Below are 25,605 nucleotides of genomic sequence, written 5' to 3'. Positions count from 1 at the left end.
AGTTATCCTACATAGGTCTTTCATCTGTGTAGCAGGACAAAGTTTAGACTACGTGATTTTTGAGATGGTTTCGTCTCAAGATGAAACATGTTGAGAGAGTTTCTTCAGCTGTCATGGTGACTTGAATGACTTTTCCAAGGAGCTGCAAGGAAGTAGTTCAGATACGTGAAGTTCCTGATGCTGATTGTCTTCAGCAGTGCTCTTGAGATCTCTGTTTTCCTGGGGCTGAATCCTCTTAATTTATCTGGGTGGAGGAACATAAGGCTGAGGAAAGAAGATCTGACAGATGCTCTTATAATTATTCTTTGCATTTAATTTTTGCTTTTATATGTTTCTGCAAAGAAACATAGGTATAATGAGGTTTGAATATCATTATGCATCCAAGAGGCATAAAACATACCACAGAGATGGAGTGTTAGCTGCTACACATACAAGGGTATTTCAGTCACAGGATTAACTGAGTTTTGATTGCTGCATTCTTTTAACATGTTTTCCCTGTATTCCTGGGTATGTTCTACAGGACTTTTATCTAGATCTTAAAAGTGGGGGAAAAGCTTTATGTAGTGTTTGGTTTTTGCATTTGCTCAGTTTTGTTTGTCAGCCCATGAAACAAATGAAAGATACTTAATTGCTTTTTCATTTGTTTTCACTGATTATAAAATGTAAGATTAAAAAATAATAATAATAATAATCCCTGTTTCCCTGGAAGAGATTTCATCTGTGCTGTACACCTGGAGCCCCTTTTTGTAACTCCTACTCATCGGCTGCTATTGCAAAATACCTTAGGAAGGAAGGAAAGGATAGCAGGTGGAATGAGGCCACCTGAGCAAAACAGTGATTGGGAGATTATGGTTATAGAATCCAGAATCGTGAAAAAAAAAAAAAAAAAACACCACAACACTTTATATGATTAATGAAGATTAGTTAATGAGTAACTAGCAAAGAACAGTTCACACCTCTGCACTGTGGTTATTTAGATATAATTGGCTTTACTGAGATCACATGGCTATTGCATTTTGTTTGTATAACCTTGTCTGATTTACTAAAAATCACTGGGGTGTTTTTACAAGTTTGTTTCTTTTTTTTTTCCCCTTTTATTAAAGCAGAGAGGCTGACTCATTGTTCTTAATCCATCCGCATACAGTCTCTGATGTGCTTGCCACCATCCGTATTTAGGGAAATATACAGAAACAGTGAGACTACTTCTGTGAGTGTAAATGGCAGCAAATTCAGGCCTTTGGTCTGATCATCATCGTTTCCATTCTGTCTTCTTTCCCTGTAGTTTGCTGTTGTTTTTTTTTTGTGTGTGTGTGTTTTTTTTTTTTGTTTTTTTTTTTTTTGCTCTACCAGTTGTTTAATGTTTTGCAAAATCACTGGAATTGAAGAATTGAAACATTTGCACTAAAAGTGTAAAGTACTGCAACGCTATTGCTCCCATATAGACAGGTAGTAATATTAAATAGACGTGGCAATAGGTAGATACAATTGGAAATACATGCCACTGTGTTGAAGTGCTATGTTATAAAATAATTCACGTCCTCTCCGGATAAAAGTTTTTTTTTCTGAAAGATTGTAAAGTTTTAGAAGAACCTTGTATCCCCTTTTTTATAGTCACCAACATATGAGCGTGTGTTTTTCCAGGGTTGTATCCAGAAAATGTAGATGGAAAACCAAAAGTTAATAGTTTGCACTAAAAAAAAAAGCAGCTGTAAAAAGCAGTAGCTTCTTATTTGACATTTCTTTTTCTTCAGTGTCAACAATTCATATCTATTTAGGTGAGAAAAACAAGTTATTACTTCAGAAAATGTTATTTAAAGATGCAGTGCTTGGAGGTGAGCTGGACTTAGTGTTTACTTATTTATCACATACTTTTCAGCTCCATTCTGAATTTCATGGTCTTTGCAGATATCTGAAAAACAGAAATAAAAATTTAAAACTCAAATTACCCGAGGAGCTATGGCAATAGTATAGAAACATTGTGAGAATCAGCAAAATACTGAGGTCAGAACTTTGAATATTGAAAAATACAACATTACTACGGAGAAAGATAAATGCCATGATTTTTAACTTCTTGCTTAAGGCACTTGGTGATTGATTTTCCAACTATCAAACTCATAAAGCATGTCAAATTGTGCATCAAAATTCTTTATGTGGGCAGAATAATCCAATATTTTTAAGTTTTACTACTTAGAGGTACACTAATATTCACTAGTACCAGAGAAAATAGATTTACCTGCTTTAGACAAGCAAATTGAAGCTACAGCAGGCATAGTGATATAATTGCATTAGGGCTTTGCAATGTTTTTGTTAGTGTAAGATCTAATTCACTGACCCTTTTCCACAGGCATATTAAAGCTTTTTTTTTTTAGGTTACAAACTGGGAACAGAATAGTAGAATTTTTGTGACTTCATATGAAGGAATTTATTTGGTAAAAATCCACCTGGAATAGTTTGGTTTCAGTGGGAAATGCCACAAAATTAGTTTTAAAATTGTTAAGGGATTGCTTTCTAATCACTCAACTATTGTCCTGTGCTAGAGACTGTAAGAACCGAAAAACAAAGAGAATTGGTGTTCTATCATTTGTATTCGTCTGGTATATTTTGTTTGCAACCATACAGATCTTAACTCATTCATATAGAAAGAAGAAAAAAAATTAAAAATATTTACTAGTATTCTAACAGCTGCAGCTGTCACTGTCTTTAATTTAGTAAATACTGTTGACAATAAACTTACACCCTTTGGGTGAACCTGCAGGATGGAGAAAAGCTGAACGATGTAACGGGAAGGATAATGAATGTAGAGACTGCACACAAATTCATGTTAACACCCGTCCAAGCTGGACTAGTCCAGTTCTCCCTAGAAATCTCCTGTTTCAGGCTGGAGAATGCAGTATTCACTGGAGAGATACCAACTTAGTTACCAGGCACAATTACCAAGTCCTGAAGAATTTCCCATATATCAGGAAATCTGTTGCCAGGATGTCTAAAATGAGAAACTGAAATATGTCCTCACTCTAAGCGCTGCAGGAACTGCAGGGTACCTGTTAGCACTGTTCTGTTTCGGTGACATCCCACCATGGTTTTCCAGCCCATACTATTCTCTGCTACTGTATTCACCTGTGGACATGGACAGGAGGATATGCAAACAAAACTAGATATAGCAAAGTGACCTGTTCCCAAATAGAGCAGAGTAAAATGAATTTACATGTACCTGGTGTATTTATAACTTGTACTGAATTGATTACAGAGACAAATGGAGACATGTACATCTCTCCTTGGGCTGATTTAACAAAAGAATTCAGAAGCTAGGCTTAGAGGAAAAAGTAATGCTTAATTCATTAGAGTGAATCATATAAAGTATTCTGTAAAGTATCCTGTATTACAGTGTTTTCCATGGCAATTTGTTCTCTGTAGACGAGTACACGCAGACCCCCCAGGGACAACTTGTCATCTCTTTTGTTATACTCATCTCTTAGAATAATTTTCCGTAATTCTGAACCACAAATGATTTGGTCAACAGAAGGGTAGATGCTTCTGTGTAACCGAGTATACAATAAGAGTGGCACAAGGATGATCACTTATTTCATTGGTGCCTCCACTGATCAACCTCAGGGGTTATTTTTTTCTCCAATCCAGGAGATAAAGAAACTATATATGAATAGTTTTTATCTATTTATGTATTTATTTTTATCAGTAAAATATTTTTGAAGTGGCTTGTACTTTAAGGCTCATTTGGTCTTGGATTGTTACCTCCACAGCTGTATGAACTGCACTTCTCTGATTCACTTTCCTTCCTCAAAATCAGATTGAAGCTTTATATGGGAGGTTGAGAGAATATGGAGGTAATGATTGTCATCTACAGTTGTGCAGCTTTGCTAAACAGAACAAACCATATTTGTTAACAGTTTAAGACCTGTTAGCCCATCTAAATAGTGCCACTCTTGCCATCCTACCTTCTGGACAGGTCCTCACAGGCAGGATCTCGTAACCACTGCATGGCACAAGGCAGAGGAAAGGTAAGGTAACAAATCCAGATGTTTGGAACTGTAGGTTCAGTCTTGAGCTGTAAGATATTTATCAGAGCAGCATGTGCAGGGTTGCTTATTCTCAAGAGAGAAAGTTACCCCCTGCTAGCCACTAATAATATAACCCCTAGATGAGTAGTGAGGAAAAGAAAAGGCCTGCTTAAGGGCTGATTATATCACTGGTAGCTTGTGCACTTACACACACCCCTTGTTACCTTATAATAAGATGAGCAAATATTTGTGCTAGTGGCCACAAATTTATGAAGAGTATATACAGCATATGCACCTGGAATTCCCTAATGCCTTACAGGCATTCAGTGCATACTGTTTACATTGGTGCTGTGATAGAGCTATGAGTGACAGGAATTTGTAGTGTTGCTGTTCTTACTACTGTTCTGTGAAAGCCAGCAACCAGATCAAGACTGCATTCTTATTTCTTAAAAGCATCCAAGCACCTGTCACGTATTTTTTGTACTTATTGCCACAAGTTGAATTTCAAATCAGAAGCCAAATGGATGGTTTCAGATCTTACTTCAATCCGCACTTAAGCATCCAATCTCACAGCAGAAATGTACTGTAGCAAAAAAATCCCCATGCTCAAGGGGATTCTACATTATGTACAGGGTTAACAGGAAAGAGCAGGCCTGATTACTTGTAGTACAGGAGTTGCAGAGCAGCAGAAATATTGTTTTCTTTCAATGATTAATGTACTCAATAAAAGTGTAGCATCTGCTGCCAGTTTTCATTAACAAATAAATGAAAAACAAACCCGCGTGGTAGGCAGTGTGTCTGGGGACAGCTTAAACAGGACTGAGCTGCTTTAGATTTCAGCTATTTTCTTTAGGACAACAGTGTGGAGCACTTTCTTGTTTATAGGATAAACACAAGGGATTGAAGCGATCTGTGTTAGCACACAGGAGTGGTTGCCAACCCATAACATTGTGCAGAATGCAAAAATTCCACAGCTTGCTCCCCTGGGAGTCACAGGCTATAATCTTCTTGCATGTCGGTTTCAGTGTAAATAACAGTTAAATCATCAGACAGACAAGTTGCCAGTAAAACTTTGAATAAAGTTATTAGTTAGTTCATTTTCCTTCCTTCATAATACAAGTTCAGCAGACTCAGAGCTCAGTCCCTATATTGGTTCAGGGGAAATGTAGTATTCCACACCACATTACTACAGGTAATACACAAACATCAGGCTGAAAATGTCTGCTTTTTTAGCTTCCTCACAACCAAAAACAATGTGTCACTTTATTTTTAGCCTTGTTTCCTATGGAAACGGGGTTTATTTGATCATGGTGTCTTTCTCTTCTACCTTTTATCTTTATAACGTTTTAACCATATTGGTCAGTTCCACCTCCAGCAGGAGAAGGAACCGTGTCTCAACATAGGGGAAGGTCGCAGTGCCTCCAAAGAGACATCACAGAACCCTTGTGAGGACATCATTCCCATGGAAGTTTTGATCAATAGCTGCTGACTGAGGTCATTTTGTGAAACTGTAAGAAGCTGATCTGTCTCAGCTCTGATATCGCTCTAACTGTCTTCCTTCTTGGAAGTTTGATGTCACTCAAGGGGATATCAGACTGGGCCTGGCTTTGCATCTATGACAAGATCTGAACTGAATCAGTCTCAAGATCTGTAGCAATTGGATTATTGCTTCCAGCATTTCCAGAGAGTTTTAGGCTCCTTTTTAATGAAGTTGTGTTCTTTTAAAAAAATACTCAGGGAATATTTCCTGCAATAATATACTTCAGACACTTGGAAGGCTAACAATCTCCAGAGAAAAGTGCTTGCATATTCGTAAACATATGACTTATTAATTCATAGAGAAAACACACCACAGAGTTGCAAAAATATTTCAGTACTACAAACAAAAGATGCATAACTGTCACAAACTGACAGTGATAGTAGTAGGTAATAGAGCAATCCCTTGCAGTTTATGTGATGAGGAACAGCAATGGCTTGGGAATTAATGTATTTGTTCTAAAACCTAGTGAGTACTCTGAGCTTAATGACAATTCAGAGAAACTAGCTGTACCTTCAACTGTACCTGTGATCTATGCTGAAATCAAGGAAACCTTCCCTATAAATGTTAGATAGGAGACCAATTCATCTGTATTGCTGTTCCCATAAAATCAGCCTCTCCCAAGTATTCTCTCTGCAAAGAGCAGTATGTCTCCAGATAGAACAGAATAAGCTAGATTTCACAAAGGCTAAGCTGACATGCATCAAAAAAAATACTTACCAAATATTTGGGATTGGTTTTACAGTTTTCCAGCCCAGGACTTTAGTGCTTAGTACATATTTATTACTCATATTACTTGTTTGATCACATACTGAAGAGGATTTCATGTTACCGAGCACAGGATCTAGTCCTTACGTGACGTAATGTATCATCAATATGCAAATGTGATTACTTGCTAATGAACAGACACCCCTCTATACTTCAATTGCATCACAGCTTTTGAACTTGTATTCTTTCTATGGTGATTATGTTCCCTGTCTAGCATGAGTCATCAGACTCCTCAGGTATGTACAGAGTGTGCTGTGCAGAATGATGCATTGAGCAGGTGTGGCGAAGGACAGGGCAGTTCAACTAAAAGGAAATTGAAATGTATTTTAAAAGAGAATGTACAAATACTTTAGTGTTTGATTTCCAGGGTGGTGATTAATTGTGAACTGTGAGATAAGAACATACAGGGCAAATAAGAGCAACAGCCGTTTGTTATATCATGTAGTAGATTCACCTCTGGTTTAAGCTGGCTTTTGGTGGTATGAACCAGAAAGCATGGACTCTGGCAGTGTAAAGAGAAGTGAAAGCCTGAATGCCCCCTGTCTCGTGAATTCTTGGGGTTGGGAAGCTGGACATAGAGGGCACTGATCTCAGCTGCCTGTGCGGGCTGAGATTTTCTGGTTCTCTGTGAGTCATTACAAATGCTATCCCTATCAGGTGTGATGGTGAAAAATTAAAATGTGGCCTATCCGCATGAAAGCACAAACTGTAACCATGCTAAAGCTCTTCCTACTCACTTACTTGTACTTGCTTGTGGTAGAGAACAAATCTTGGCTTGCATGTGCATTCTGAGTTCAGGCAATAAGGAATGACTGGATTTAAACCGTGTACTCAAATGTTGGCAATGTGATTTGCAGGCTCAGGTGGTGCTGTGTGTCATCAGATTTTGTCCAGCTTACACCTGAGCTAGCTTAAAGAGCAAAAGAAATTTGGAGCTTTTACCTCTTTCCCTTGGATTTATAAAATTGTTGTACGCATTGGTACAACTTGCAGTCCCAGCTAAAAGCAGTAAAATTTTCTATGTTCCAGGTCATAAATTGGGGTGAGATGGCAGCACTGTGTGATGAGGCTTGCACAATAACCACCCAGCTTATACCTGACTCAATGCTTTGCTATTAATTCCTCACTTCCACAAACAAAATTTACATCCTGTTCTTTTTCCACTCTCTGCTTTAAAAAGAATACCTCCTATTACCTGCCACAAACAGAAATCTCTTTCTAGACAGTATAGAATTCCTCAAGATGTAACGCAGTGAAGCAAGATCATCTCTGAAATGCGGTTATGCATTTCCCCATTACCCAGTGCCTCACACCACTGGAAAATGAAATGGGTTCCTGGCATGAGCATTTCTGCTGTTATCTAACTCTCACTGTATTTCATGTCAATTATTAACATCAGAATGATGATAGAAATCTTAACACATGTTAAGAAACTGGACTCCTACATCATTTTTCTTACTCTATTATTTTGCCCTGTGATCTTTGTTTTGCAGCCTACCTTTCTCCATCTCCCTTTCCAACGTGTTCTCACAACCTGAGTGCTTGGGGCTGAAATATTATTTTCAGACCTTGGAGGACAGGGTGCAAATGCTGTTTGGTATCTTTTCCAGACAAATATGTTGTTCATCATATATATCTTCTGTTCATGACTTAATTTTACCCAATTCTACCACAAGGATTTTAACAGAAGTTAGTGGACACCAGGGAATGGCTAAGCTGAACCCTCAGATCAGAGCATATTTGGATATATTAAGGAAGAAATGTAATATCTACGTAAGTGCAAAAATTTTTTCTCATTGGGTCAATTATATAATGCTTTTCCAGTGAATTTAAGACCCAGTGATGCTCCTTTTCTTTTTCTGAAGGTAATAAATGATTTAGCGGAAAACCCACTAAATGCTAACAAAGTGAACACTCCAGTTATGTAAAGCTCAGGGTTAGGGGATTAGGGGGAGGGATGTACGTTCCAGGCACTTGGAATGAAGCATGAATACAAGGTGCTGATTTTGCTCTGCGCTGCTCCCAGTGTGGGTTAGAAACAGTACGAGTTGACCATACAACACTTAGGGCTTTCCAGCTGAGATGGCTCAATGTGTATCCAGTCCCCAGAAAACTAATGGTGGTGCAGCATATGTATCGGGGATGGAGAAGAATGTAACTAGAGCTGTGCCTTTCTGCTATTTCTTTTCAGAGGATGCAGTTGCAAGCTGTGCCATCTGGCAAGTGTCAAAGCAGATCTCCGTCTTCTTTAGCATTCTCTAAGGTTGGGTCTTAGGGAAGCTATTCAGGGAGCCAAAACCTGCCTCTTGAGAACCTCACTAACCCTGCCTCATCAAACAGAAGGTGGATATATACCCTAAATCTGACTGAAGAGGAGATGGGGGAGTGAAAGAATAGTAGGACTAAGCTCATGGTATGCAGACTTCCCAACAGGATAAATATAAACTGTATCCAGTACTGGGTGTCTCACCCCTATGCTTTTTTACTACCTATTTTTTATAATTTTTTTACTACCTATTTTTTATAATTGCATGTGTGCAAAAGGCATCCTGTCTGTGTCCTTTCTTTTTGTTATTGACTATTGCCAGGTACCTGAGCAGATGAATGTATTGGGTTTATGTGGCAAGGTTTTGGGAGCAGGGGGACTGCAGGGGTAGCCTCTGTGAGCAGAGCCAAGCAACAGCCCCATGTCAGAGCAGAGCCAGCTCCAGCTGCTCCAGAGGGACCTGCCACTGGCCAGAGCCAAGCCGGTGAGTGACACTGACTGGGCCTCTGGGAGAGCACATTTAAGAAAGGAAAAATGCAACAACAGCTGGGAGAGGGGAGTGAGAGTGTGATTGTTGCGGAGTTTAACTGTCTATCAGGGTGAAACCCAAAATACACAAATCAGACAAAAGAAGAAAGAAAGAAAGAAAGAAAGAAAGAAAGAAAGAAAGAAAGAAAGAAAGAAAGAAAGAAAGAAAGAAAGAAAGAAAGAAAGAAAGAAAGAAAGCAAGCAAGCAAGCTAGTGGAAACATTCTTTACAGTTGAAGCTTCCCCAGCTTCATGTAGTCATACCAGAGGAGCTGTTCTAGCACTGAATGTGTGATCTAGTGATTTATTCCCAAGAGTCACAGTCTGTTGCTTTTTCTCTTTTCCTTTCTCAACAAGAAAAAAGTTGCCAGGGCTAATCCTTAGCTGCAACTGCTCTCGTCTTTGAAAGAGAATGGATCTCTGAATCAGAACTCTGTGAGAAGACAGGGTGCTAAATGACAACAAGGCTATAGGTTGCTTACGTACAGGCCGTCCATTAGAAAAAGCAGTACATTAAACATTATCAGAAAGAATCAGTGATCCAGGCATCTAGACTTCCTACTTTTAAATTCATAGAAATTATGCCATTGCAGAGCCCCCTTGGATTACAGAGCAGTGTAGGTCAGTCATTAAAGTATAGTTCCTATTTTCAGTCATTGGTATGTTTTTCTCTTTTTGCCTGCAAGGTGATTCAGTCTAGAAGGGTTTTGTTTGTTTGTTTGGTTGGTTTTTGTCTTTGCTTAATTTCACATCAAACAATCTATTAAATGTAGAAACCTTGTAAAATCAGGAGCATCTAATCAGGACTGTTACTGTAAATGCTGAAGTCATATAACAGGTTCCCCCGATAAACCTTAGGAAAGCAGGACAAATTCCTACTTAGAAAGAGAAGAGGTAGTGATAGGTTCTGATAGAAAAAATGAGTTTGCAATCCATCTATCTGTTCAGCGAAGTACATCAGAAGAGTCCCTTGCTATTCCATTTTCTTTTGGGTTAACTGTGACTAGCTGCTATATTATATAGGATGAAGGAGGTATTATATCTGCCACCAGTTTACTGAACCCTTTTTCATATTCTGTCATTTGTGGAACTCCCTGTGTTTCACTATGGACGGAATTGGTATCCAGCTTCACTGTGCCAAGGTCAAGGACTGAACGAAACTTACTGTGTTTAGGATGCTGTGCAATCCCAGATAACCTTGACAATGTGTTGTTTCACAACGTATTATTTCATGTTCACAGGCAGCAGGAAAACTGAATGCTAGATCTGAGCGTATGGCCAACAAATGTGGCAGCTCTCCTGCCTCTGGAGCAAAGCTCATCCCCAACCCAGCCACAAAATGGTTCTGAATGAGTAATGTACGTTATTCTGAAATATATACACATGCAGCAGTGTGGAAAATCAAAGTTATATAGAATTTACCCAGTTTAGTCAGACTAGTATCTCTCTCCTTTCAGAAACTCAAAGAAAACAATCATTTTCTTTTTTTTTTTTTTCATTATGTTATGTACACAAGGATATTTAAAAATATTGACAACCACATCACTTTTAAATGTGGTTTAAAAATGTCTGTGAAGATAGGAATAGTGAAGGTTTTCAGCTGATCTCTTTGAGATCGTACCATTTCAAACCGTTTTTCAGCCAGGGTAATATACAAATATGCATTTGGCTTATGTGCACAGCAGATGATGAGAGTAAAAGAAAAGAGCAAATAAGAAGTCTGATTAAGCAGAGACTGTTCTAGAACTGGCTACAGAATCCTTTGTATTGTTCCTTAACAAAATAAACACGGAATATCATCTATTATTTGCTTGCTGTCTTGTTCTCCAAGCTGGTAGAATGAAAGACAAATGGCAGAACCCAGATCCATAGACTTGCCTTTCATTTGAAGGGAAATATATTTTCCCAATTAAATTGGCTCTGGAAAACAAAACAAAACAAACAAACAATATATAAACAGAAAGCAAACAAACAAACAAAAACACTAGCAAGTGGCCCATTCACCAGTTGCCCATTCACCACTAGAAAACTGGCATATTTGAAGTGTAAGTAATGGATTAGATGAAAATTAACTCTATTTGCAAGACAAATTGCTCAAGTCTTGAGGAGGATAACAGGGCACTACTTTCTTCTATCCCACAAGTCTTCTGTTGTTTTCAGCATTTGTTCTTCCATTGAATCATTGACTGATTGGTTTACATGGTGCAGCAGTGGCACAGGGGTAAACATCCTAAATTATTAGGAGTTAGATAAATGCAGAATGTTTTTTGTGTATACTATTTATCATTCTACTTGCTCACTGAAGGCAATTTGTGAAAAGAATTTTAAACCTGTTCGATACTTTTCCCCACCTTTGATTCTGGGGAACATTATTAAATTTTTGCTGGATTACTTGAGTACATAGTCTTGCTAGAATTCTTATAGATCATATGCAGATATATAGATCATATAAATCAAAAATAATAATAATAAAAAAAAATCTGTAGTCTATGACTGCCATGTTTAAAGTGAAGGGTATTCATTCACTACACCTGTTGGGTTCAGTAGGAGCCAAATGTTTCTGAATTCCTCAGGCCTGCAGCCTGCAATGGCTGTTTGCACCACCCGCAGAGGGAGGGGAGTTTTAATGCACCACAAAATCTAACTGCAATCTGCTGCTGCAAAGAAGGGGTCTGCCCTCCTGCTGAGCACTCCAGATGCTTCCCTCACATTGGCAAAGTGCTTGTCTAAGTCCACGTATAGCCAGACAGTTGAAGCTTTAGAAAGCCCACCAACTAGCTAGCTGGTTATTTAACCAACTGGCAAAATTATTTTTTTGCCAGATTAACTCCACAAACTGGCTCACTGTGGTGTTAAACGAGTGCCAGGGCAAGATTAAAAGGAGAAGCAGAAACAGGATGAGGAATCCACAGTTAACCCACCTGGGCCACATTTAAAAACACATCAGAAGTGTGAATCTTGTATTAACAAAAAGGATGTAGGAGCAGATACTGCCCTTACAATGCATTTAATTCCTGCAGAACAGAGCCATCCAGCATGTCTCATGTGGTTTCTTTCTACATTTCTCCTCCAGATGCTGGTAATACCTAATTGTGAGAGAGCTAATTATGCATTTTGGCCAAATTGACGGCTATATTATTATTATGAAGGGCTTGGTTGTTTTTTAAAACATTGTGTTTTTGTTTTTTACCTGAGTAGAAATTCAGCTTTTTAGTTGTTCGAAGTTCTGATTTTTGCAGGGTATAGCAACCTGACAGGTTAAAGTATCGTATGTTAGCTGGCGCAAAAAAGTGTTCTTTGTTCTGAGAACAACATTGGTGTTAGAAAAGAGTTTTTATTTTGCAATATACTATGGTTGTGAGAAAGAGGTTGAGAAGCAGAGGTCATAAACATGCTGTTAGAAAAGGTTCTCTTCAGTAAACCGGATTTATGATGAAATGTATTATACTGATTTCAAGAACAGTTCCAGAAGGAATTCTTTTGGACTTGTTGTGAGTTAACCAAACCCAGGACAGGACTGAGAGAGGTTTTATTTTAGAAAATGTAATAGAAAGGATAAATTATCATAATACATGAAGCACTGAGTTATACAGCAATATACCAGTATATGGAATCTCCATCCCTGGAGCTATTCAGAAGTTGTCTGGATACAGTTCTTGGCAACCTGCTCTAGGTGGCCCTGCTTGAGCAGGGGAGCTGGACTAGATGACCTCCAGAGCTCCCTTCCAACCTAAACCACTCTGTGATACCAGTAAAATATAAAGAAATGGTTAAAACACAATAAGAATATCACCATTAAAATTCATTAATTGTTGAAAGAATTTTATGCTTCCTAATAGAAGGATGTTCTGAAAATCACATTCTATGAAAAATGAATTTCATAGGAACTTCATGATTTATTTTTTTTTACCCCAGTTTGGATTTATAATTAATATGGGTATTTAATATACACAGTATTAGTTGGAATGGAAATATCACCAATATCACCAATGAGGCCAAACAGGGAGGTAGAACTTGATGTGGAAAATTAATGTTACCTCATAAAATGAAAATGAAGAAAATGATGCAGTGGTTTCTAGGACAGCCCAGTGTTTTTAATACATAGAATCCAAGCCAAGATCAGAGATGATGGTAGTCTTTGTTGCATGAAATAAGTGATGATCAAGGTTAGTTGTTCCTTTTTTAAACTTTTTTTTTTTTTTTAATATTTTATTTATTTTTTTTTCTAATAATACATTTCTATTCACAGTTGTGATAAGTCAGAATGCAGTATCTGCCTGGCAGCAGGTAATATATTGCCAGTAATGTCTGTTCAAGTAATTTTTCTTAACCAAACCTCTTAGTTAACCTTGGACGTGTCACTGTGAGACTTACAGCAGAGAGACTACTTCAGTGAGCTGGAGAATGTGCTATTATGGCATGTGGTTTCTGTTCTATATCATTTTGTAGCTGCAGTGTGGATTATATAGTTGCATGGGTGAATATTATAACCCATAAGTCTATTCTAAAATGGGGTACCTGAGGCAGAGTCCTTTTTGATTTGGCCATTGTCACACTGCAATGGCAGAATTGAAGATTGTACTTGCACCTGACTTATCAGTTTATTCTTTCTCCAAGTCTCCAGAATACACATTAATGATGCCATACATAACCCATCGGTGTATAAAAGGCACATGGTGCCATGATGGATTTCCAGTAGGCATGTAGAAGTTTTAAGGCCAGTGATCTGGGGATTTTTCATTTGGACTGTAATTATTATGTAACATCAGTGTTCAAGGAGGGACATTAAAAGGTGAACAGGCAGAGAAAAGTGCTACTAAGATGATCGAGGAATTGTAGGCTTTTCTCATAGCAAAAAAGACAAAAACATGTCTAATTAAGCAAAACAGAGGCAATGTCGCAGCTAGCAGATAGTGTTGTCACAGGAACCAAAACATAAATTGGCTAAGAATAAATCTGCAGTGCAATTTCACCTAAGGTTCATTAGAGCTTAGAAATTCTGAAATAATTTCTTCCCTTTTACTACTTCTCTTAGAAGACTATCTAATTTCAAGATGGAATATAATACTTTTAGGAAAGGATGATATAATGCAGTGCCATAAAAGGTGACTGTATTCAAATAATCATGAGATCACCTTGCACTCAGTGTTGCTATAATCCTAAACTCTTATGTACCATTTGAAAGCCTGAGCAGAATTATTACCAATTGCGGACAAGAATCTCATTATCACAGAACCAGGCTATCCTTTGCACTAAAACCAGTAGTATCACAGTTTTTAACAGGTTGCTTATAGAGGGTATTGGTTAAACAAGGAGAGGCAGGGAAAGCTATGCTGTTGTATCTGGTACAGCATAGAGGACAAACATCTGCAAACTGCAACCCTGCGTCATCTGCTACTGAGAATCATGCATGGTAATCATACATGGACAGCAGCAAAACAGGTGAGCTAGTGTTACTGCCATGGGCTTCTCTCTTTTCGTGCCTATTTATTTATTTATAATTACAGTTTACAATAATCTTAATTCAATGCTGTCATTACAGCCTGCTATTAAGGCATCACTACCTTTGTGTTAAGGTGATTCTTGAAATACCATGCTGCCCTCTTGAGGTTGTATAATATATGTTTTGATTTTTTTGTTTGTTTTACTCTGTTACTGGGGAGAAAAAGACATTTTAATGAAAATCTGTTTCTTATGGAAATAAGTAGATTAAACATGTCCACTTCAAAGCCATTTCTGTGTTTCGGATGTCCAAAAGGAGCTTGGCATGAAAGTCCTTGCAGAAGTCTGTCTTAATTTCTCCACCCTAACTTTGAATATTTAGAGGATCATGAGCAGAAGTGCTAGTGGTTGGGAGTAAAGCCTGATAGAGTTCTTCAGTTAGAAACTTTTTTCTATTTAGATTTGAACACAGCGAATTAACAACAAATGGGAGGAATCATGTTTCTAGTACTCTGGCATTGTCCAGCACTCCTGCAAGAACTTGGTCTTGTTACTGTCATACAGTGACTAATGTCCACTACTACAGAGGTTTTACACCCTGATTTTTTTTTTTTTTCACAGTTTCTTCCAACTCTGTTGTCTCATTAGAAATTATTGCTTAAGAGAACTAAATGTGCCTAGATTGGCTGAATAAGGACTGCAAACGGTTACAAGAAACATTATAATACATTTGCAAGGTATAAGCACAGAGGAGGAAGACTATGACAGAAATCACATTTGATAGTTGGGTTTTTTAACACTTTAAAAAAAAAAAAAAAAAGAAAGCTGCTACAGATGTTCTGTGTAATATGTAATAGTCTCTCTTTAATTGCATAACGTGAGACTAGATGGACAATGGTGGGAATGCCATGCATTGAAGTAGGTTGCCTAATTGCTTGTTTTTCATTTATTGCTCTCAGAATCAATTTATAGTACAGTGTGTTCAGCAGAGACAAACAGAATGGAACAAAAGGTCCCACGTGTTCCTACACAATTGAAAGGCTTGGATTTGGCAGGATATGAGGAGACATCTTAGCCATCTGTCTTCTCTCCTGCTCCACAGTGCCTATGCCATTCCAAGGGGTTCCCAGTGAAAATGAATGATAGCAGCTAGAAGAAGCAGAAGCAAGTAGGCAGCAATTTCTAGTGGCAAAACATTTCGTAGAACTCCTGCTGCCTTAACTAAAGGCAAAGGTTTCCTTCTGTCCATCAAGTTTTAGAATATTTTCTGCCTCTCCCTAAAGGTTCATTTAAAGCTTTAGTTGAGTTAATGTGACTGAGACTTGGTCAGTGCAATGTGTGGTGAAACTTGTTTCAGACTGGCTGACGTGCCTGGCAGACAATTTGTTGGCAATGAGGGTGGGAATTACTGGCAGTTGTAAGAGCATGCCAAAATGAATTTGCATTATAAAATTTCCATTCCAGCTCCTCAAAAAGGAATCATAAGTCCCTGTACACCATCACCATTCTACCTGTGTTGCCTAGAAATTAGTAGTTGTACTTCACTGAGAAAATACCCACATGTATTTGCCTAATGCCAGTGCACCTCAGAACCATGACCATTCCAGACACTAGTGCTACTAAACATTGGAGAACTACTTATTCTTCATATCATATAAAGCTCCTTTTGCTGTCTTACATGGGAAAACCAATGTCCTTCTCTGGTCTCTTCTAAAATCCCTGAAAATAGGTAAATGTTAATGTACTTATTTGTTCAAGGATATATACAGACACTTCAAAGCCAGTATTTTTATATGCAAAATTTCCAGGCTTCCTCATACATATTTTCAAGTATTCTTGTATTCTCTCTGTAATTATTGGCACATTTAATGAGTGAACATCACTACAAATTAGAAGAATCTGAATAAAAAGTGAGCTGGAAGTGTTTGCAGTTGACTATGAAAAAGAAGTTCCTTTTTCACAGTTTGCCTGGTTGAAAGCCAAACATTTACATTCACTTTTTCCAATGATTAAGTACGTACTTCCAGATCAAGAAATACATGAATACCATGGCTAGCAACCATGAAAGGGGAAAAAAAAAAGTTTTATTTAATGTATGGAATAATGTAATTAGAAATAATTTGAGAAGCAGGACTGATGATAATTCATTTTCAAAAAGAAACCTATTTCCTGACACTGTCATTTCTGACAAATGAAACTTTCTTCATGTGGAGAGAGCTTAACTGAGTATAATCCCTTTCCTTTCTGTAAGGAAGAATAGATATGCTTTCTTCCTCAAGGCATTATGCCTCTTCAGCTTCTGTCCTGCCTGATATAGTATTCCTTTTCATTTGTGTTGTATGTTATTTCATAGAGACTTACAAACCGAAAATACTGTCATGTCCTCATGCCCTAGGATATCAATGCACAAGTACAGCCAAAAAATACTGAATAGGGAAAAGACTTATGTTCAGCTGCTTCACATTCTCTTTTGTGGTGTTGTTTTCCTGTGTTCCCTTTTTAAAGGTCTGTTTGCTGGAGAGGGAAATAATAGATAAAAAGGAAGGGAAGTTAAGGGGCTTTAGAGCTGTTAGTCCCTTTTTCTTTATACCACTGACATCACTTTAACAGGAGAATGCGGGACACAGTGGGCATAAAAATGCACCCTGAACCTTTTATTAGTCCCACTTCTGTTGCATAATTTTAGCAGGACGGTCTACCCTTCTCCATTACATTTGGGCTACATCTGTCCCACTGTAAACTGCAGAAATTCTGGGAGTAGGATTTGACTTTCTGTCTGATTCTGCAGCATTTTACATAAGACTAGGGCTACATAAATTATGTTCAACACATCTTGCTGCATATTATTAAAAATATACTCAACAGGATACGTCAAAACCTGCAACTAAATTCCCACTGCTATGTAAGTAAAAGGTGAAAAGCAAAATGTTACACAGAAACCAAGAAACAAACCCTCCACGTCTTCTGATGGGCATTCATAGTTGTGAGCACAGAGCAGTACTGAGGTATGTAGAGCACCAAGTGGTACCTTAGATAGGTAACAATATTGCTCATAAAATGTGTGTTGGCATGCTTTGTTTAAGACCAAGACAATGAGGAGTTGTAAAACACTGTGCATGTCACACAGCTTTCATCTAGCTACAGATGGAAAATTCAAATGCATGGTGATGAATGGTGCTGAGTCACCTGGCTAAAGTGCACCTGTGAGGCTGTGTACCTGTATGAGGATGCCAAATTGAGCAGAGGGGGTTCTGAAAAGAAGCCCCGAACTGTTAAATGGGGGTGCAGAGGAGGTGTCCCAGGCCCTAACAGGCCATCCTGCAGTCCTGAAGTTCCAGGTGGACAGCTTGCCTGCCTCTGAGATTCAAGCAGGGTCAGATCACTTTAACGGGCCCTGTCTAGCCCCACTCTACAGCAGCTAGCCATGTCATGCTCAGGCTCCGTCTTAAAGCTGGTAAGGTCTTCACCCACCTTATGTCCTTAGCCCTTTGTTTGAATTTCACATACCTTGTTCTAATTTCCAGTTTAAATGCATGACCTTATTATGCCCTATTACTTTTAAGCAAACATTCTCCTTAGGTTTATATGTCTCTTCCTCCTGCCTGCTGGATATATAAATGTACTTCTGTTTGTTTCAACCTTTGCTTGCCAGGTTAAACATGGAAATATCTTCCAGCTCATTAGAATTTTCCCTAGTGGTGCTTCTCTATTGTTGTCCCAACATTGACTGAGGATGTCTGGAATCACAGCTACGTAGTTACCTATTTTTCATGAAAGGTCCTTCCCTGAAACAAAAAATGGTGTTGTATAATGTCACAGAAGCTGGACTCCTTGACCCATTATTAGGGTCTCTTTCAGGTCTGTAGACCTCAGTGTCTGTCAGAAGAGAAAAAGCTCAAAAGGGACTGTGTACTACCATAGCTTATCCAAACACGGTGACATTTGTGCTGCTAATTATCAAAAAAGAATATTGTACTTTTCATAGGATAATATCTATCATCTGAAACAATTTCAGTAGAAACTGCCACTTAAAAAAAAAAAAAGGTGGGTGGTGAAAGGGATAGGGCAGGTGAGACACTATGAGCAGAAGTGGTAGGAATGTTGTGGTAAGGGTCTGTGCCTGACAGGGAGCATTTAAACCAAAGATACAAAATTGGATCCCTTTGTCTTTATACCTGGTTTTAGGGCTTACTCCTTTCTGTCCTGCAGGAGGACATGATGTTTTACTTATTTATTTTCATTATTTTTTATTCTAAATTATATTAGAAACAAATGTGGACAGCATCACTCCTTGTATGCAAATATGGTATCTACAAGAATATAGCTGTCACAGCCCAGACTGTACAAACATACCTAACATCTAGGGTAAATACTCAGGAGCCAGAGACCTTTCCAGCTGCAATATTCTGCTTTTCATAATACAGATATATGAATTATTTTCAAAGGAATAGACTGTGACACGTGCACGGTTCTGGGACAAATTTTAATACTATTGCAAACATACATAGCTACATTATGAGCAAAATTTCTGAAAGAACTCTCAGAACTAGGGACGTGATAAGAACTGATAAGAAATGGGGAGACATTTTTTTCAAAAATACCTTATAGGTTGTCTCTTTCGCAAACTGGTGCTTCATAAATTTGTTTATTTGAGATAATGTATACACAGACAGATCAATGTATAACTTTATAAACCAAGTATACCCCTGATTACATTTTCCTTATAACCTCTAGAGCAGAGTTTTTTGGCCTTTCTGTGGACCACAAGATAGTCCAAGTGTAAACTTGCTAACACATCTCACATGCAAAAAACATTGTAGAGCTGATGTTGAGATTGAAGTACTTTTCTTTCTTTTTTTTAGGTTCTAGAAGTAAATGGAAAATCCTACCATATATTTCCTAGTTTTCCATTCATTGCTGTGAAATTAACATTAAATGGGTATAATGCTCGTACATGCTTGTTTTTAATTTCTGCTGTTATCCTGGTGAAACATCTGAGTTCTGAAACCTAAGCACCTGCATGTATTTAAGTAGGAACTGTGGGGTTTTTTTTTGTGTTACATTTCATCCATTATCTTCTGCTGACCTCTGTCAGTGTCTTATTTCCCTGGACTACCGTGTTATAGCCTTAACTATTATCAGGAACACTCAAGCTTTTGTATGTGGTACAAATATGCATCAGTAAATAAAAGCAGCAGCTGTAAACTCTGCATCTATAATCTAGCCTGTTTAATATACTACTCTTAAAAAAAAAAAATTGAAATTATACATAACGTGCAGCTTAACAACTAGCTCAAGTTTATTTTGCCTGAAGCCACATGACCTTGAACTCTGACACTGTCTGATTTCAGGCTAAACAAGGTAGGTCTGGAAGACTGCAAAGAAACGGGAAATGACTTTGGTGATTCAGTAAGCACACTTGCAGGTGGTTCAGAGAGGACACATGATCATTCAGTAAGGACACACTTTCTCCTGAGTTGGTACTGAACATGATGAGAGGCACAGTTTTATTATTAAAGATGATGGCCAAAGTGAAATTTCATCCAAGACTTGCATATTGTCTCTTGTTATATTTTATAAATAATATCTTTCTATCTTTGCACACTTTATGTCCAAACTAGATACATGGATCAGAATATGAAACAAACCAATTATAAAGCATTACTGTATTATTAACTAGTAGTAATTTTTTTCTGTCTCAGAATTAGAGAGATGTAAACAAGAAGAAATTTGATCTCGACAGAGCCAAATACATTTTTTGATGAAATCTTTTACAGAGATTCTTTGAGAACAAAATTCACTTTCAGCACCAGTTCCTGTAAAAGTGTACATTTACAAAGCTGTGTGCAGCTGAAATGGAAACATAGTACAATTTAAGCAGATTTAACAAAGATTACTTGGGCTTGTCACAGGTTTTGGAGGTCTTAGTAATAGCAGGTGTCCATAGACATTACGGGCTTTTTTGCAGCCAGTATTACTTTAGTAAAATTTATTATGCAAATGTTTTTATGGCTTTAAGATAACATATTTTACAGTGCTACAGCAATCCTTGGATAACTGTAATTAATAAGAATATTAAGGTGTACAATTTGTCATCTCAAATTCTTTTTTTTGGCAGTGGATATTTTGTTTCTCTTGGTTTCATTCTGCTGCTGTATATTTTTTCTTCTGAAGTGGCACAACTCCTTCAGATACCAGATATGGGGTTTAGTTCTGTTGGTTTATACATTGACCTGGACCATCTACTTTTTAAATAGCTGAGACAAAAATGATGAAAGATGACATATATAGGGAATAAAAATTATGTTCTCCCTTAATTGTTTATGGACATATTGATAGTAAAGTAAGGAAGGAAGTACCCAAGGACTTTAATGCCATGCCTTAACCACAGGCAAAAATAGTAAGAACCAAAAATATATCTGCACAACTCAGAAAAACTCTCTTGGAAATTTTGTATTTTTTTTTTCTCTTTTCTTCTAATTGTCTGTCCATATAATGTTCCCTCTGTGTTTGAGTAAGCCTCGGCTCAGGTGTGCTGGAGTAAGATTTTCCTTAAGTAAACAAGTAAAGATGTCTATCTAATCTTAATTTTAAATAAGCCTTTGCAGTCACATAGATAATCCACCATGCAACTTGGCATATTCATTATTTGGACAATACAGAGCCTGTTTAAATTAGTATCAGATTATCAGTTAAAAGCTTTCTGCAGTGTAAAGTCATTCAAGCTTCACAGTAAGTAATATTTAAAGTCTTAAATCTAGGATAATGTTTTTACATTTTAAACACATTTTTCAAATATTAGATTATGATGAAATATCATTTGTAGGTGACCTTCTGAAGGTCACAGTGAAAAAAAGACGTTTAGGTTGTTTTGGTATCAAGCATATCACCAACAATGGCAAAACAGGACAGATTGAACTTATAAACATTGCATCAGACCTGTTGCTAGAGATAACATGTTTGCTAAACTTCTCAAAATGAGCTGATACCACAAGTCATCTCCTTGTGATCAGCACTAGGACTATTTCCTGCTAAGACTGGATAGTGGACTGGTAAACTACTGCTTGCCCAAAATATTGAACTTATGAAGTGAGGCTGTCTTTATTTTGTGTAAATAAGTACTAGCATTCTCTGCTGGAAGGACAAAAAAGGTTGCTAGCAAATGCAAATAATGGAAAATACCAGTATGCTAATGATAAAGACATTTAAAATTCATCTATTATTAAGGAAATATTGACAAGTGCAAAATTCATACCTTTCAGTCTTTTCAGACAACATAATGTGTATATTTTGAATTCAGCAAAACTGGGCTTTGATATTTAGATAGGTTCTCTTGTTATGGCACAGGATGCATCTTCTTGAATTTTGGAAGCTAAAACATAGTAGATTTAGTACTCCAAGAAATAAGGTAGAAGCTTGTTCAGGTTTTTCTGTGTCCTGTTCATCATCTTCTCAGAGATTGCTTCACGAAGTTTTGGAAGCTTGCAAAAACTAGAGAAAGCATTGAAAGAGTCCACTTAATTAGGAAGGCAGGGGTAAAAAGAATGTGAAAAATTAAATACATAAAACTAGGCAAGAGCACTTGCCTGCATTTTCAGAAAGAAGTAACTTGAATTGGTAATGATATTCTCATAAAAGTTCATAAGTATTAAAATTATTCCTTAGCTCTTCAGGCTAATTTTCAATGGACTGTAAAGTCAGATTGTATTGTCATGACCCTGTCTAGACCAATGATGAGTCTGTGGGAACTAACATAGCCAGGCAAAAAAAAAAAACAACAGCAAGCATGCTACAAAAGTTTTTCTAGTGGTAGAACAAAAAAGGATGAATATTTGGTATGAAGAAAAGTGACCCCTATGCTTTTGACAGAGAAAATAGCACACAATGACAGAGAAAATAGCACACAACTTAAATGCTCTTACTATCTGAAACTTACTTGAAAACCCACTAAGGAAGTAAGGACTACTTTACTTTGCTGAGAATGCAAGATAAAATTAGCTTTGCTTTCTGTGCTCTGTACCTCAGACACTTTTGCATTAACACAAGCGGCACTTTCAGTATGCCTTTGACTCAGTTTTGTTTCATAACTTGGAAGTTTTCTTAGCAAAACAAAATGTCATTGAATTTGCACTTAAATGCAAATATGTGGTTCTCTTCAGGTTGGAGGAGAGCAGAATTCAGTCATGACCTGTTACTGAGTATTCAGAATATGCTGAACAGTTAAATTTTTGTCTGCAATTGTTACGAGACTGTGACAAAATCTGTGCTGTAGGAATGCATTCACAGCCAACTTGTCTGCTTCCAATTACCTTAATTTACCTTCAATGTAGCATGTGGATTAATACAGAAGAGACACGTTGCCTCATGTTCTCTTACTTCCTAGTTGCTAGAAACGGTTCATTTAAGAGAAGTAACTACTTCATATTGTGCTTCCTGATAAAGATTATATGCAGCATTATGTTACCAATATCTTCATAAATGAGACAGTTGTTTGGCATAACTGAAATAGAACACATTTCCCTGGCATACATTTTCCATATTTATGAGATGTATGTACAATGGGTACAAAGCCGTATTTTCTGCCATAAGCCCTCTTCCTATTAACATAATATGAAAACAGCACAACCACTTTTTCCCCCTGCAACTAAAAGTAATTGATGAGCAGATATCTAGGCATATCTATGCTTCACTATTTTTAGAGTCACAAACAACATTTGAGTATTAGTGTTGATGTATTTTAAAAAATTAAAGCTCTACTAGACCTGCGAAAAGGACACACTTCTCATCAGTTTCCTCCAAAATGCCGTTTAGCCAAAAGTGAGTTAAAATGATTACAAAGGTACGAGTGTTTGAACTCCATGTTGTGTTCATGGTGTACATGCCCTATTAGTCTGTTGCTTCAGCTACAAATGCTATCTTGAATTTTTCTGTCCTTCTAAGTATGCATCGCCATTACTTAACTAAACTTTATGGTCAGTTTTAACTTTAAGGACACAGTATTTGCATTCTAAATCCTATGATACTTAATGATATTCTCATGCTAGATTTGTATTTAATTCAGGTTTTGAGTTACACTCAACCTCATTGTTCCAAGTAATAAGAGTTGATTAGGATGGATATGCACAATACTGCACATAATAAAAAAGTGAGAGACAAAGTTAAATTGGAAAGCCAAGACTGGAGGTAAAAGACCAGCAATTTGGGGTGATTCCATTTTGGATGACCAATGTGTATGCAAGGCCTTGTTTTCAGAAAGTTTCACACAATGCCAAGAAGATGTATGATCACTTCTTGCTAAGCAGGCTAAGTCTGAAAAACACATAGCATTGTACATTTACAAAGGTGGTGTCATCCTCCTTACCTAGTTGAAAAGAAAGTGAAAATCTTCCATTCTCAGAAATGTGGTGGTTTTCTTTTCATACTGTCTCCAGCAAGATAAGACAAAGTGTCCTAGAACTTATGTTTTGGTACCATCACCATTTGGAATGCCCCCCACATAAATACAGCTGTAATAAACCTCATGGGACTGCCTTTAAAATTGCTTACATGTATAAAAGATTTTTGCCTTTTGGTGTTATAAACAGACTTTATGAAGTATGAAGAGCAAGAAAAATATTTTAAAATTATCTAGAAATTGATTCTTTCATTTAGAGAAAAAGGAAACTAAGAATGAAGCGAATAAGCTCATAAGGTATTCTTAAAGGAATGTACTTTTATCAACAATTCAAATAACTGCAGCAGACATGGTTCAGTATTTCTGCAAGTAATGATTAACTTATCAATTAAAGATACATGGCTTAAGATTAAAGCAAATTTCCAGCTATCTATCTTACGCATCACTAAAATCTAAACATCAGTAAAAAAAAATTAATTACATGCATCTCTTCATGCATTAGGAAACATTGATTAGCTAGAGCACAAAACATGCAACAATCTTCCTAAAAATAAATGCTTCCTAATCATTTCTTATTCTGTCCCTCCAATGCCACAGTGGAGTTGCTAAATCCCACAATTACAAGTAGCAACAGAATTATTTTCCCATTGATCTTCCCATTGATCCCCTTATCTAGTAGATTTAAAGCACTAATTAGACTGAATATCCTAAGATTACTTTGCATTAGGAATATTCACCCTTGAAAACTATTTGTATGGAATAATCCAAATTTTAAAAGTCACTTAAAATTAACCTTCCTGACTTTTACTCCCAACACATATCCACAAATCTTGTTGAACGTACTTTCTCATAGATTCAGCCAGTATACCATAATGAAATGCTATATGATCACCTGTGTCATTGCATGATGCTATCCCAAGAAAGAGGGCTTTCTCAAAGTGAGCTTAGTGGATCCCTGCTCTGGGATTTATACAATGCAATAAAAAATGACAAAAAATGCAAATGCAAATATATTTTAAAATATAATATTAGCATTGTCAACATGTAAGACGTTATTTACTGCCCAGAAAAAAAATATATTCAGAATAGTGTCATTTGTTTCGGGGAATGCACAAAAAAGTTTCAACAACTAACACACAGTGTTTCTTTGCAAAATAGCCCTTTGCATGATGCTGAAGCTGAAATGGTTTTCACTCAGTGGTATCTACATTCTTGTAAAAGAAGGTCATTCGTCTCTATTGTGGCTACTCCTTTTGGATTACCTGCCTTTGTCTTTACACAAGTCAAACAGTAAATAAAGGTTGTCTGTTAATATAGATTAGAGGTTAAACTGTTATTGATTGTCACATTTTATAGAGAGATTCTGTCTGTTACTGACCTTCTCAGAATTCTTTGCCTACAAAGTAAAAGTCACGTATTTGTTCCAGGCAAAACGTTTGCAATGAAAAAGAAATTACACTCTTCCTGAAAAGGTACAGACATGCATACAGAAACTGAGGTACAATGAGAAGTCCTGATGAAAAGCAATTGCTCAGTTGGTGTGTCACACATTAACATCATGGCATGTCTCTAAGCATATTAGGTAAGGAAATCATTGAGAAACAACAGATTTTCTCCTGCAAGTTTTGAGGTTGTCTTTTGAACGTACTCTGGAA

The 25,605-nt window shown here is 37.1% G+C and overlaps 1 protein-coding gene and 1 long non-coding RNA gene across 9 annotated transcripts in view; one reads left to right on the top strand and one right to left on the bottom strand.

The window, feature by feature from the left end:
- Positions 1-25,605, top strand: part of C14H5orf58 (chromosome 14 C5orf58 homolog) — a 62,642-nt gene that overhangs the window by 20,500 nt on the left and 16,537 nt on the right. The window contains exons 1-2 of one of the 7 annotated variants that reach the window (XM_027468648.3): positions 12,133-12,193; positions 14,466-14,556. The exons of 2 other annotated variants lie outside the window; for them this stretch is intronic. In XM_027468648.3, the coding sequence (XP_027324449.2) occupies positions 14,525-14,556 (32 nt within the window). In that variant the 5' untranslated portion in view covers positions 12,133-12,193; positions 14,466-14,524. Of the gene's footprint in view, positions 1-11,117; positions 12,194-13,019; positions 14,557-25,605 lie in introns of those variants that run through there. 4 more of the 7 variants (XR_011803323.1, XR_011803325.1, XR_011803324.1 and 1 more) reach the window with 4 other exon arrangements.
- Positions 970-24,910, bottom strand: LOC110353714 (uncharacterized). Of its 2 annotated transcripts, XR_002404533.4 has the most exons (4): positions 24,843-24,910; positions 21,812-22,047; positions 3,954-4,063; positions 970-1,909 (listed from the first exon to the last, which is right to left on the bottom strand). It is a non-coding gene; the product is annotated as an uncharacterized lncRNA (long non-coding RNA). The 2 variants fall into 2 exon arrangements; XR_005269359.2 differs by lacking the exon at positions 3,954-4,063.

Source organism: Anas platyrhynchos, chromosome 14, assembly GCF_047663525.1.
Source record: "Anas platyrhynchos isolate ZD024472 breed Pekin duck chromosome 14, IASCAAS_PekinDuck_T2T, whole genome shotgun sequence".
NCBI lineage: Eukaryota > Metazoa > Chordata > Aves > Anseriformes > Anatidae > Anas > Anas platyrhynchos.
The sequence above is the reverse complement of the archived record's forward strand: the minus strand, read 5'-3'. Positions and strand labels throughout refer to the sequence as shown.